This window comes from Lampris incognitus, chromosome 5, assembly GCF_029633865.1.
Source record: "Lampris incognitus isolate fLamInc1 chromosome 5, fLamInc1.hap2, whole genome shotgun sequence".
NCBI classification, from domain to species: Eukaryota; Metazoa; Chordata; class Actinopteri; order Lampriformes; family Lampridae; genus Lampris; species Lampris incognitus.
Genome location: NC_079215.1, coordinates 68,985,107 through 69,000,223, shown reverse-complemented (window position 1 = coordinate 69,000,223; position 15,117 = coordinate 68,985,107). Strand labels below are relative to the sequence as shown.

The window sequence follows — 15,117 nt, the reverse complement described above, 5'->3', positions numbered from 1 at the left end:
CTGTCTGTCTAGTTTAAACTACTGATTTGCTGTTCTCCACTGCAGGGCCAGGCTGTGGCCCCGCCTCCTCCTCTGATGGGAACTCCACCTCATCCCTCTACCTCCTCTTACTGGGTCCAGCAGGGACCCATCACCCTACCCCTTCCTCCTCCTCCCCTTCCTCCTGCCCCTGGAAAACCACCTGTGACATCATCAGAGGAGGACCAGGAAGACAGCAGCACCATGGAAGATCATGGTAGGAGGACCAGGTTCACCATGATGCTGGCTTTATGTTGAGTTGTAATGAAAGTAAAGAGTGGTCTCTCGGGATAAGAGCGTTGGCCAAATGCTTAACATGTACACACACATGTCGAGTTCTGACACCATTCAACCAGATGCTTGTCTCTTTCAATGTTTGTTTCTTTATTTCTGTTTCTGTCTGTATGTCTTTGTGTCTGTCTCTGCATGTCTGTTAGCTGAGTACACAGAGGAGTACATGTACAGCACTCGGGGTGAGTATTTGATCAATTGTCTTTAGTGTACTACACAGGTTGCATAATAATCACAGTTACCACTCCACCATGACGACTGTAGACATCAGCAGATTGCATGAAGATGTAAAGGCCTGTGTACCATGGACTTTGTGTGCATCCTACTCAGTGTAAAGATGCTACACCCTGTTACTGACATGACATCAGCCAAGATGTTCCACTGTGTGTGGTTTTGTGTTTTAGAGGCTGGTTTGCAGACTCCAGTGGTCCATGCTGCTCCAGAGTCTTCTACTAACCTGGTAAACTTCCATCTTCTCAGTCTCCTGAAGTCTGGTGCTGTGCAGTGCTGCTGATAACTCATTGTTCTAGTGTAGATCTGCTCAGAATGTGGATATAATATAGGTCTGGTGATGTGAGACCAGGTGTGTTGTGGGATATAATATAGATCTGGTGATGTGAGACCAGGTGTGATGTGGGATTGTGGTTGTGGTAAAATGGTGATATAACTTAAATGTTGTCATTCCCTGGTCTGAAAGGCTGCATCACAGTTGTTGTGGGATATAATATAGATCTGGTGATGTGAGACCAGGTGTGTTGTGGGATTGTGGTTGTGGTAAAATGGTGATATAACTTAAATGTTGTCATTCCCTGGTCTGAAAGGCTGCATCACAGTGACATGAGACAGTTTTCTGAACTTATTCCACTCACTATGTTTACATGATGTTAGAAAAAGTGGATTTATCATGTTAGTCCGATTAAAACTGGACTTCTTTTATAAATGTATTTCTGATTTTTTTCCTTTTATCTCCCAATTTAGTGGCCGATCGATCCCTATTTTAATTCAAACACCCACCCTCGTACGGCATGCGTTCGCCAACTGCATCTCTCCGGCTGGCAGTCTTGAAGGAGACGCCTCCCCACTTTCATGACAAGGCGACTCCAGGCCGAACCACTGCTTTTTCCCCACACACCTAGAGACGCATTCATGTGACGATCACAAGCCGACTCCACCCCCTCTCGAAGACAGCGCTGCCAATTATTGCTGCTTCATCGAGTCCGACCATAGTCAGATCTGACAAGACTGGGGCGTGAACCCCAGTCCCCAGTGGGCAACTGCATCGACACAAAGCCGATGCTTAGACTGCTACACCACCGCGGACCCAAAACTGGACTTTTAAAATACATGTAAACATGTTAGTCCGACTGAAATCGTACTAAATGGAATTTCTGGAAGTCAGGCTAACACACCTAGATAATACGGTTGGGGATGGATTTACTCTGGCATGTGTACACCTCAGTGGGCCCCGAACTGGCCTAGGCATTCTGCGCATGATCCATAGTTCCCACAGCGGTCTTTTACCCGGAAGTGGAACAGCGTATTATCAACAGTATCAACATGGCAACTGCTAGAGCGAGAACCACACATTTCTGGACAGACGAGGAGACAAACCTCATGTTGTGTCAGCTAAAGGAGCTGAATATCCTGAAGTACATGGATGGAAGGAGGACGTAGACTGGTGACCTATTTAAGAAAGTGGTGGAAAAGTTGGATGAAGCGGGATTAAAAGACCCCTCGAGCAAATCATGTACCAAAAGTAAAGCGTAGAGTACGTATGAAATGGACAGCGCAGTAAAGTTGTCCATGTTGTCACCGCTCCACATGGAACCCGCTTGCCACTTGCTAACTTGTTTGTGGCTTGTTTAGTATGTGACGCAATAGGTCAACCAGAAGAAGGTCCAATAGCAACCAGCTGAAAGGGAGCATATCGCCACCTACTGTGTCAGGGTCAGACATACTTCCATCAATAAAACAATTCTCCCCCGGTTCTTGTATACTGGGACAACGACAGTAGTCCAACTACATGGCCTGATGGAGCTGTAACCGTAGCTCCACTTACCTGTGCGTGTAGACACAGTGAGTGTTTTAGTAAAGTGAACCATGAATGTGTCTGCCTGCTTGGTCATCATGTCCACATTACTGATTATCATCTGTCAGCATGTCTGTGAATGTTCTCATTCATCCAGGTCATGGTTATCCAAAGGAGGTGAATCAAGTGCAACTGGACTTGGTATATATCCGTGAAGACGTTTCGCCTCTCATCCAAGAGGCTTCCTCAGTTCGTGCCTTTCTGACTAGACCAAGCTAGTCTGACTGGTTGCTGATGAGACTCAGAATTTATCCTCTAGGAGTCGTCGTCAGAGCTGTTGATATGTGTGGCACTTTGTGATCCGATGTTTGCCAACGCCCGTCACTAACAGAGCCATAGATATGAGTGGCTCTTTTGTGTACCGATGTTTGGCCGCGCCCGTCGCCATCGGAGCTATTGATATGCATTTGTTTAGCAGCGACGGTCGTTGGGGGTGTTGATTTCGACTTTATTGTTCAGTGGTCATGAGAGTGGTTGGAGCCGTTAGTGACCGACTGTTGTTCTTGGAGGCTAGGCTTCTTGAGTCTCTGGGTAGAGATGAAAGGCCGGCATTGTAAGTGGGCGATAGGTGGTGTCGCAGACCTCCTCCTCTGTTGAGGCATGGTTTTTCGAGTTTCGCATAGATGGCTTCCTTCACCCCTCTTTCAAACCATCTATCTTCTCTGTCCAAAATGTGTACGTTGCTGTCCTGGAAGGAGTGTGTCTTCTCCTCTAGGTGTAGATAGACTGCTGAGTCTTGTCCTGAGGAGTTTGGCCTTCTGTGTTGGGCCATCCGTTTGTGTAGTGGTTGTTTGGTTTCTCCTATGTATAAGTCAGTGCAATCCTCGTTGCATTGTATAGCATACACCAGATTGCTTTTTTGGGTGTGTGGTACACGGTCTTTGGGATGAACCAGTCTTTGTGGGAGTGTGTTGCTGGGTTTGAAGTATACCGGGATTCGGTGTTTGTTGAAAATTCCCCTGAGTTTCTCGGAGACCCCAGAAACATACGGGATGACTGTGCTATTCCTTCTGTTCCTTTTCTCCTCGTCGCTCACCTGGTTGGTCTTTTTGGAACATGTTGCAGTTTTCACAAAGGTCCAACTGGGGTAGCCGCAGGTTTTTAAAGCTCCCCTCAGGTGCTTGTGTTCTTCTCGTTGGGCTGACAATGTGCCCAGCAGCACTCAGGCCAGCACTCAGATCTGTCAGCATGTTGTGCTGTGTACGCATCTTATGAAAGCACCAACAGTCATCCCCTCAATATCATCACATGATCAATATGGAGGTGCCCAGTCAGGAACATCTTGATGTTTGAGTTTGTCAGTACTGTCTAGTCCTACTCAGTTTTTGGAGGTTACACAACATGTTGAAGACATGGTTTTAGTTCTTTAATTCCACATCAGTTCTTTCATGAGAAATTTTGTTAACCAAGATTTCTTAACGGCACAAAGAACCAGCCTGACCCCCTGCCCAGTCAACTTTATGCAAATCCCCATTCTCATACATTTGATTGGCACTTTATTTTACTTTAAAATGCAGCCCAGCTCGTTTTCTTTGATATTTACTTCTCTGGAATATTCCGAGTGAGAAATAAACATGCAAGATATAAAAAACACAAGTTCCTGTTGACTAATGAACCCTTCCTGTTGGTTAAGAAGCTCTTTGTGGTAAATGGTGTGACTCGTTGGATGAATAACACTGATCATGTTAAAGATACAAGCTGTAATAAAGAGTGACCACTAAGCAAGTAAGACCTGCTGACGTGGAACCACGTTCAGTTCTGGTCTGATTTCATTCTGGTCTTTGTGTGTTTGTGTGTTGGAGTTAGAAGAAGGAAAGTCATGAGCTTGTGTGGGGAAACCTCATAGTGACGGACAGAGGACAATATTCACGTCCCTGTGTGCGCACGACTCTTCCTGAAATAGAAACGTGTCAACCAGATGAACTGGTTGACACAGGTTGAATGGGAGCGATCGGGAATTGCCAGTCTGCGGTGCAGAAAGCTGAGTTTATCTCAGGCTACGCATCCTTGCTCTCCCTCAACTTTCTTGCTCTAACTGAGACCTGGATCATTCCAGAAAACACTACCACACCCGCAGCTCTGTCTGATGTGTACTCTTTTTCTCACATTCCCAGAGCTGGGAGGCGGGGTGGTGGTACTGGCCTGCTAATCTCCCTGAAATGGAAATACTCTCTTGTTTCCGTTCCACAATTTTCTCCACCGTCTTTTGAATTTCATGCTGTTACTGTCTTTTATCCAGTCAAACTCACCATTGTGGTTGTGTACCGCCCACCAGGCCCCCTTGGTGAGTTTCTGGAGGAGCTTGACACACTTGTCTCGCACTTCCCTTTTGTTGACTCTGCACTTTTCCTTCTCGGTGACTTCAACATCCACACTGACAAGCTAGATCCTCTTCTCTCTTTCCTCTCCTCCTTTGACCTTCACCTCTCACCCTCTCCTCCTACCCACAAGGCTGGCAACCAGCTGGACCTTATCTTTACTAGACACTGTTCTATTTCCAATCTCTCTGTTATTCCCCTCCAGCTCTCTGACCACTATTTCATGTCCTACTCTCTCTCCCTCTCTTCGCCTCCCTCAGCCCCTTCCCCTACCCACATGGTTTCCACCCGTAGACACCTCCGCTCTCTCCACCACTGATCTTTCTTCCTCTGTTACCTCCATCCTCCCTACACCTGAATCTTTCTCTCTCCTACCCCATGACACTGCTACTGATCTTCTTCTCTCTACCCTCTCCTCTTCTCGAGACAATCTCTGTCCCCCCACCTCCAGGCCTGCACACCCAACTCCACCTGCCCCTTGACTGACCGACTCAGTACGTACTGACAGACAGAGACTGAGAGTGGCAGAGCACAAATGGAGAAAAGGCAAACTCCCAGAGGACCTTCTCAACTTCCAATCTCTTCTTTCCACTTTCTCATCCTCCCTTTCTGCTGCTAAGGCTGCCTTCTATTGCTCTAAAATCCTATCCTCTGCCTCTAATCCTAAGGAACTCTTTGAAACCTTCTCTACACTTCTTCAACCCTCACCTCCTCCTCCTACTTCCTCCCTTCTCCTTGATGACTTCGCTAACTTCTTTGACAAGAAGGTAAACGACATCAGATCCTCCTTTTCTCACCACCCAGTTAGTGCTGCTTGCACTATCCCACCCTCTGCACCCTCCCTCACCTCTCCACATCCCACCCTATCCCACCTCGCTCCCCTCTTCCCTGACGAGGTCCTCAACCTCATCACATCCAGTTGCCCCACCACATGCTCCCTTGACCCGGTCCCCTCCACTCTTCTTCAGTCTATAGCACCTGAACTCCTTCCCTTTCTAACCCACCTCATCAACACCTCCCTCCAGGCAGGATGCTTTCCATCTACCTTCAAGACTGCTAGAGTCACCCCTCTTCTCAAGAAACCATCACTTAACCCCTCTGATGTCAAAAACTACAGACCAGTTTCCCTTCTCCCCTTTCTATTCAAAACTCTCGAACGTGCTGTCTTTAACCAACTTTCTTTGTACCTCCACTAGAACAACCTCCTGGACCCCAACCAGTCTGGGTTCAAGGTGGGTCACTCGACAGAGATGGCCCTCCTTGCAGTGACAGAATCGCTGCACTCTGCGAGAGCAAACTCTCTCCTCTGTCCTGATACTCCTGGAGCTGTCAGCTGCGTTCGACACAGTGAACCACCACATCCTCCTCTCTACCCTCGAGGGGCTGGGTGTCACAGGCTCTGTTCTCTCAATGTTTGCATCCTATCTGACGAGTCGCTCCTACCAGGTGACATGGAGGGGATCTGTGTTGGAGCGTCGCAGACTGACTACAGGCATTTCACAGGGTTCGGTTCTGGGTCCTCTCCTGTTCTACCTGTACACGACATCCCTATGTTCTGTTATTCACTCGCATGACTTCTCTTACCATTGTTATGCCAATGACACCCAGCTGATCTTGTCCTTCCTCCCTCTGACACACAAGTAGAGACACACATTGCTGCGTGCTTGACTGACATCTCGGGAGTGGATGGCGACACACCACCTGAAGCTCAATCTGGACAAGACAGAGCTGATGTTCCCCCCCGGGGAAAGGTTGCCCGCACCGAGACCTGGCCATCACCATTGACAACACCGTGGTGACGCCAACTCGGACTGTGAGGAATCTGGGTGTGATCCTGGACAACCAACTATTGTTTGCTGCAAATGTTGCATTGGTTGCTCACTCCTGCAGATTTCTCCTCTATAACATCAAGAGGATTCGCCCATTCCTCACCGACGAGACGGCACAGGTGCTCATCCAGGCTCTGGTCATCTCCCAGCTGGACTATGGCAACTCACTCCTTGCTGGCGCCCCAGCCTCGGCCATCAGACCTCTGGTGTTTGTTCAGAAAGCTGCAGCTCGTCTGGTGTTCAACCGCCCTAAGTTCTCCCACACAACTCCCCTTCTCATGTCCCGACACTGGCTCCCAGTAGCTGCTCACATCCAGTTTAAGACTCTGGTGCTAGCCTACATGGTAGTGAAAGGAACAGCTCCTTCCTATCTCCAGGCCATGGTCAAGCCCTACACACCCGCCTGACCACTTCGCTCTGCTGCCACGGGACGCCTGGTTGCTCCATCGCCCGTCGGTCACGGCTCTTTTCTGTCCTGGCCCCACAGTGGTGGAATGAACTCCCCACTGATGTCAAGACAGCCGAGTCGCTGCCCATCTTTCAGCGCAGGTTGAAAACTCACCTCTTCAAGAACTACTACCCTGTTACTTGTTCTTAGCACTTATTGTATTCACTCATTTAAAAAAAAAAATCTCTTTCTTGTGCTTTTACTTTAGCACTGGTTTTGCTCTTAGATGTTTGTTTAGATGCACTTATGACCTCTGATGACTAGTAGTTCCCCTGGTTTCCTACATTAAATGCACTTATTGTAAGTCGCTTTGGATAAAAGCGTCGGCTAAATGACTGTAATGTAATGTAATATAATGTAATGTAGCTGTGTCGGGACCAGCTGCATCCACTGCTGCATCCACTGCTGCCTCTTGTGTCGCGCCTATGATGATAGAAATGCATCAAACCAGACCCGATATGTCACTGCATTCAGGAAGCCTTCGTCTTTTGAGAAATAAAGTTCATTCAAATGTATTTTAGAAAAGACAAGCCTCAAACCACAATATTTAAAACTGCTGTGCCCTTCTAAAGCACAACTCAGTGGAAAGATGCTGGACTATTATGGTGAGTATGTTGGTCTACTATGATGGACATGATGGTCACAACAAAAAGCAGCATTGGATGCAGGTGGTCAAAGTTAATCAGGTTAAAACCATTTGAGGCTTGACAAATGAAGGTGTGTTTGCAGCATTTTTACTTTGTGAGGACTTAATCTATTTTATTTGCCCTCAAAGTGGTAGCTAACAGTTTTTTAGCTTGGTAAACTCTAAAAGATCTCGGGGAGATCTTTTAGAGCATCTTGGAGGGGAGAAGTGTCCAAACCGCTGGGCTTATCCATGGGGTACCTCAAGGGTCAGTGCCCAGTCCCCTTCTCTTATTATACACCACCTCACCTGGTGCAAACATCTGCTCCCATGGTTTCTCATACCGTTGCTATGCTGACGATACCCAACTCTTCCTGTCATTCCTGCCAGATGACCTCACAGTCTCGGAACGGATATCGTCATGCCTTGCTGAAATGTCTGCATGGCTGAAAGAATGCCGCCTTCAGCTTAACCTATCTAAGACTGAGCTCCTTGTTATCCCTACCAGTCCATTCTTACAACAACAGATCAATATCCAGCTCGGATCAACCCAACTCATGCCCACAATGTCTGCCCGAAACCTGGGTGTCATGATTGATGACCAACTAACTTTTAAAGTTCATGTGGTCTTTATTACTTGGTCGTGCTGATTTGCGCAGTACGTCAGGAAAACTAGACCCTACGTGTGTGAGCATGCACCAGAACTCCTGGTACAGGCTCTTGTTATATCAGGCATTGGCTACTGCAACTCCTTACTGGCAGGTCTCCCTGCATGCACTTTAAAACCTCTGCAAATGATCCAGAGGGCGGTGGCGTGGCGTGTCTTCAAACAACCCAAATCAGCACATGTTGCTCCGCCGTTCATATCCCTCCACTGGCTCCCAGTTGCTGCCTGCATCAAATTCAAAACCTTAATGCTCGCTTATAAAACAGCAACTGAAACGGCTCCCACCTACCTGAACTCCCTCATTTAGGTCTCATCATCATCGGTTGTCACTCTGGGTCGAGTATGACTGTCCTCCTTCTTGGCCCTTGTGGGTCTTCAGGTGGGCGAAGAGGCCGATCCTGGAGCAGCATATTTTGGTGCAGTGTGGGCAGGGGTGGGCGATGGTAATTGTGGGATTGGTTTGGGCCTTTTTGGTGGAAACTCCCTCCTTTCTGAGTTTGCGCTTGTCTTCTGCAGCATGTCGGAGATCATTATTATATAGTGCAGCTCCTTCCCGGACAAGTTTTCTACAGGTCGCCCTGTTAGTTGCTGTGTCTTCCCAGGTCTTAGGGTCTATGTGGCATTTTTTTATGTTCGTTTTGATGTTATCCTTATACCTTTTCTTTTGACCACCCGGGCATTCAGGTCTACACTCAGTCCCGCTCACTATGCTCTGCCAATGAAAGATGCCTGGCACTTCTGCCACAACGGGGCCTAAGTTACTTGCCAGACTCTTCCCTTCTGTAGTTCCCTGGTGGTGGAATGAGTTACCAAACTACATTTGATCCACTGAGTCCCTCTCCATCTTTAAGAAGAAGCTACAGATCCAGCTCTTTCTCTAACACCTCCACACCTGGTGGTGTTAATATAAAAAACCACTTCTATGCACCCTCTGCATTCCCTCTGTGCACTGCCTCTTGACACCTATGTCCTATAGAACTTGAACCTAGTTTTTGGCACTTGTGTTGTCACCTCCTGACTAGATCCTTGCTTGTGTTGTGTTAACTCTCAGATGTGCGTCGCTTTGGATAAAAGCGTCTGCTAAATGAAACTAACATTGTAAAACTGTTTTTACTTCTTTCAGTACTTTTTTCTTTTTACCAGGCCATTCAGCAAGAGGGGAATATTAACCCTCCACTAGAGAGCATCAATAGCTACAACTACACACAGCAGGTATGCACACACGCACACACACACACACACAGTCATTCCTACAAGGCAGGACTTACTCAGACATGTAAGTTATAAAGTTGTTTTATTTAACCCATCTGGTCCTGTGAGTCATGTGACCTCACATCTTGTTAAAATCCACCAACATGTGAAGGTCCTGTGAAACATTTGGAGCACGGAAGACTTTAGTAACATCTGAATGAAACAGAATGGTTGGGTGAGATGTAGTGAGGGGAGGGAGGTTGATTTGACTGACAGCCAATCACAGCTGGGCATTTTTTGGACCTCGATATGCTGTTGGCAAGTTTGTTTGGTAGTAGAGGATCATTTATCTTTTTTTACCCCCCCCCCCTTTTCTCTCCAATTGTATCTGGCTAATTACCCCACTCTTCCAAGCTGTCCCGGTCTCTGCTCCACCCCCTCTGCTGATCCAGGAGGGCTGCAGACTACCACATGGCTCCTCCCATACATGTGGAGTCACCAGCCGCTTCTTTTCACCTGACAGTGAGGAGTTTCACCAGGGGGACGTAGCACGTGGGAGGATCACGCTATTCCCCCCAGTTCCCCCTCCCCCCTGAACAGGCGCCCCGACCAACCAGAGGAGGCGCTACTACATCGACAAGGACATATACCCACATCCGGCTTCCCACCCACAGACACGGCCAATTGTGTCTGTAGGGACGCCCGACCGAGCCGGAGGTAACACGGGGATTCGAACCGGCGATCCCTGTGTTGGTAGGCAACGGAATAGACCGCTACGCTACCCGGACGCCTGACCACTCGTCTTCTGTCTCAGTCCCATTCATTCATTGGACGTTACTAAAGGATGACTGTACTAAAACCTTATTGTCTTTGTCAGGAAGAGAAACGTTTTTCTTATAAACACATGTTTTTATTTCTAGAGAGTACTGTTGAATACATGAACATGAACTGCACTTAAAGTGGAAGTAGACAACTTTTCAACCCACCCCCCCCCTCCCCCCAGCGTATCCAAGTGTTTTTATTGTTTGCGCTGCAGTCACAAAGACAACCGGATATCTGTCCATGTATTAGCATCCTGGCTACTGTCGAGAGCAAGAACCCACCGCCAGAATCCCAGTGTGAACTAGAAACCCTGACCGCAGTACTATGATGAAGTAGTACCACAGTATTAATAAGTAGGCAGGTTGTGTTACTTACTGGTCCAGTAGGACTAATGCCGACTGGGAGTTGGTTTGGAACCCTCTCACATCCCAGAGTGCTCTCCACCCAGTGAATGCCCGTCCAGGATTCCCCCCTTGTTTTATCTCGCCTTCTGTCACGCTCCCTCTTCACCTTCTTTTCCTCCGTCAGTTGGGTTCTTCTTCTTTTGACGGGTAGAGTTTTCAGTTCCGCCGTCTGCCATTGCCTAAACTGCCACTGGGGGGTTGACGCACTTCCTGGGTTGTAAGTCAATGTGGCGGGAACGTCACGCCCGGTGGCAGAAAGAACTGCATAGTGAAAGTGATGCTTACAGAGAAGCAGTCTCAACGCCGATGATGTCATGATTCTACCGCCATGACACTGTGTAATCACCACTTGTGTCTTAATAAGTTGACCAAAACAGCTTTAACGTTAACTCCCACACTGAGGTAAGAAGACTGAAGCTTGATTTGTTACTGTTATGTGGTGAACTCTACTCACAAACCAGGGTGGCAGGTTGTCTGGGTAGCATAGTGGTCTGTTCTGTTTCCTCCCAGCATGGGGCTCGCCGCTTTGAATCCCTATCTCTGGCTTGGTCGGGTGGCCCTAAAGACACAATTGGCCGTATCTGCGGGTGGGAAGCCGGATGTGTCCTGGTCGCTGCAGTAACGCCTCCTCTGATTGGTCGGGGCACCTGTTCGGGGAGGGAGGGGGAACGGCGTGATCCTCCCACATGCTACGTCCCCCTGGTGAAACTCCTGTCAGGTGAAAAGAAGCAGGTGGTGACTCCACATGTATGGGAGGAGGCATGTGGTAGTCTGCACCCCCCCCCCCCCGGATCAGCAGAGGGGGTGGAGCAGCGACCGGGACGGCTCAGAAGAGTGGGGTAATTGACTGGATATAGTTGGGGAGAAAAGGGGGGGGATCCTAAAAAGAACAAAACAAGATGACCACACCATCACCGTGTGTGTGTGTGTGTGTGTGTGTGTGTGTGTGTGTGTGTGTGTGTGTTAGGTACGGAAGCCGCCGGCAGTTATCCCTTCCTCACCCTCTTCCTCCTCCTCTTCCTCACCCTCCTCCTCTTGCTCTCATACACCTCCAGCTTCCCACCTGCCACCCCAACAGCACAGCCAGCCACGCATGGGTGTGTACACACACACACACACACACACACACACACACACACACACACACACACATATTTCTTAACCTCGTGGTTTGGTGGGAGGTGTCAACGTCTGTCCTGCTGTGTTTTTTTTTTTTTTTTTGTTGGTTCATAGTTGCCATGGCGATCCCAGCCGACGCTCCCTGGTTGGTCAATGAGCTGGGTGAGCCTTTGGGTCCTTCGGTGGCTCCGCCCCCTTACTCCTACGATCCCAATGGTGCTGACCTGCCAAGAGGTCAGAGGTCACGCACACTGTATTTCTAAAATGCTATGTTTCACCTCCAGTTGTGAATGTCACATATTATATCTTTAATGGTTTGTTTTTGGACAGCCTCACCTAAACACAAGCTGTGAGGTAGGGTTAAACATGACAGGTGGGGTTAGACGTGTGATGGGTTGGTTAAACATGGCAGGTGGGGTTAGATGTGTGATGGGTTGGGTTAAACATGGCAGGTGGGGTTAGATGTGTGATGGGTTGGGTTAAACATGGCAGGTGGGGTTAGATGTGTGATGGGTTGGGTTAAACGTGGCAGGTGGGGTTAGATGTGTGATGGGTTGGTTAAACATGGCAGGTGGGATTAGCTGTGAGATGGGTTGGGTTAAACGTGGCAGGTGGGGTTAGATGTGTGATGGGTTGGTTAAACATGGCAGGTGGGGTTAGATGTGAGATGGGTTGGGTTAAACATGGCAGGTGGGGTTAGATGTGTGATGGGTTGGTTAAACATGGCAGGTGGGGTTAGATGTGAGATGGGTTGGTTAAACATGGCAGGTGGGGTTAGATGTGTGATGGGTTGGTTAAACATGGCAGGTGGGGTTAGATGTGTGATGGGTTGGTTAAACATGGCAGGTGGGGTTAGATGTGTGATGGGTTGGGTTAAACATGACAGGTGGGGTTAGATGTGAGATGGGTTGGGTTAAACATCTGACAGGTGGGGTTAAGTGAGTGACAGGCAGGGCTAGATATGTGACCAGCAGAGCTGAATGAGTGAGAGGCAGGGCTAACAGGTGGGGTTAAACATGACAGGCATGGCTAAACGAGTAAAATGGGGCTAAATGTGTGACAGGTGGGGCTAAACATGACAGGTAGGGCTAAACATGACAGGTAGGGCTAAATGAGTAAGAGGCGGGGCAAACAAGTGGGGTTAAACATAACAAGTGGGGCTAAATGAGTGACAGGTGGGGTTAAACATGACAGGCTGGTCTAACAGGCGGGGCTAAACGAGTGACAGGCGGGGCTAAATGAGAAAGAGGCGGGGCTAAATGAGTGACAGGTGGGGTAACAGGAAGGGTTATACATTGGCTCTTGATATTTTGTGACTGGAAAAATATTTGTTGGACTTTGTGCTCACTGGGACTACTTTCTCTGCTCCCTGGGACTACTTTCTCTGCTCACTGGGACTAATTTCACTGGGACTACTTTCTCTGCTCACTGGGACTAATTTCACTGGGACTACTTTCTCTGCTCACTGGGACTACTTTCTCTGCTCCCTGGGACTAATTTCTCTGCTCACTGGGACTACTTTCTCTGCTCACTGGGACTAAGTTCTCTGCTCACTGGGACTAATTTCTCTGCTCACTGGGACTAATTTCTCTGCTCACTGGGACTACTTTCTCTGCTCGCTGGGACTAATTTCTCTGCTCACTGGGACTACTTTCTCTGCTCACTGGGACTACTTTCTCTGCTCGCTGGGACTAATTTCTCTGCTCCCTGGGACTACTTTCTCTGCTCGCTGGGACTACTTTCTCTGCTCGCTGGGACTAATTTCTCTGCTCACTGGGACTAATTTCTCTGCTCACTGGGACTAATTTCTCTGCTCACTGGGACTAATTTCTCTGCTCATTGGGACTACTTTCTCTGCTCACTGGGACTACTTTCTCTGCTCACTGGGACCACTTTCTCTGCTCACTGGGACTAATTTCTCTGCTCACTGGGACTACTTTCTCTGCTCCCTGGGACTAATTTCTCTGCTCACTGGGACTACTTTCTCTGCTCACTGGGACTACTTTCTCTGCTCACTGGGACTAATTTCTCTGCTCAATGGGACTACTTTCTCTGCTCACTGGGACCACTTTCTCTGCTCCCTGGGACTAATTTCTCTGCTCACTGGGACTACTTTCTCTGCTCACTGGGACTACTTTCTCTGCTCACTGGGACTACTTTCTCTGCTCACTGGGACTACTTTATCCAGATGAACGCTGGCTAAGCTTAACAAAACCATCCATGACCACCGCACCACAACAAGTTAACAAAACTTATAGAACCTCTGGTGTCTGATGTGTGATGTCACTTCCTGTTTACTGTGCTCACAGCTGAAAGATAAACCATACTCAACCAGAATACTGGGTTTTTCATTTTAGTTTGTTTTTTTTTATCCCAGAATATAATTAAAAATATGCAAATATGCTGTTTTTTCTGAAGACAGTCTGTCTTTTCTCTTGTTCCTCACCTAACACTTATGCTCCTGTCTTTGTCTATCTCTATCTGTCCAGACTGCCGGGTGCTTCAGTACTACTTTAACTTGGGTGTCCAAGTAAGTGAAAGGTTTTCTTGTCAAACAGTCAGCTAGCTAACAGCTGTAAGATAAACTGAAGTCCGGCTCGGACTCTTGTGTTTAAACACCTTCAATCTGTGCTGCTGTGTTGGTCTTTGGGCAGGACATCGATGTGTGTTTTTAAATGGAGAAACCTGACTCATTTACTAAAGTCGGTACCAGTCAGCTACACTGGCTGATATTTACTACTCACATTATGACGTTTACTAGTCACATTATGATGTTTACTAGTCATATATTTACTAGTCACATTATTATGTTTACTAGCCATATATTTACTAGTCGCGTTATGATGTGTACTTATCATATATTTACTAATCACATTATGATGTTTACTAGTCAAATATTTACTAGTCACATGTTTACTAGCCATATGTTTACTAGTCACATTATGATGTGTACTTAACATATATTTACTAATCACATTATGATGTTTACTAGTCAAATATTTACTAGTCACATTATGTTCACTAGCCATATATTTACTAGTCACATTATGATGTGTACTTATCATATATTTACTAATCACATTATGATGTTTACTAGTCATATATTTACTACTCACATTATGATGTTTACTAGTCATATATTTACTAGTCACATAATGGTGTTTACTAGTCATATATTTACTAGTCACATTATGATGTGTACTTATCATATATTTACTAGTCACAGTATGATGTTTACTTATATATTTACTAGTCACATTATCATGTGTACTCATATATTTACTAGTCACATTGTG

The 15,117-nt window shown here is 47.3% G+C and overlaps 1 protein-coding gene across 1 annotated transcript in view; it reads left to right on the top strand.

Annotated features, from left to right (window-relative positions):
- alg13 (ALG13 UDP-N-acetylglucosaminyltransferase subunit) overlaps positions 1–15,117 on the top strand; it is an 88,510-nt gene that overhangs the window by 63,052 nt on the left and 10,341 nt on the right. Inside the window, exons 16-23 of the mRNA XM_056280595.1 lie at positions 46–235; positions 456–491; positions 714–753; positions 6,198–6,225; positions 9,438–9,497; positions 11,670–11,799; positions 11,936–12,055; positions 14,311–14,351. Coding sequence (XP_056136570.1) covers positions 46–235; positions 456–491; positions 714–753; positions 6,198–6,225; positions 9,438–9,497; positions 11,670–11,799; positions 11,936–12,055; positions 14,311–14,351 — 645 coding nt within the window. The remainder of the gene's footprint in view (positions 1–45; positions 236–455; positions 492–713; positions 754–6,197; positions 6,226–9,437; positions 9,498–11,669; positions 11,800–11,935; positions 12,056–14,310; positions 14,352–15,117) is intronic.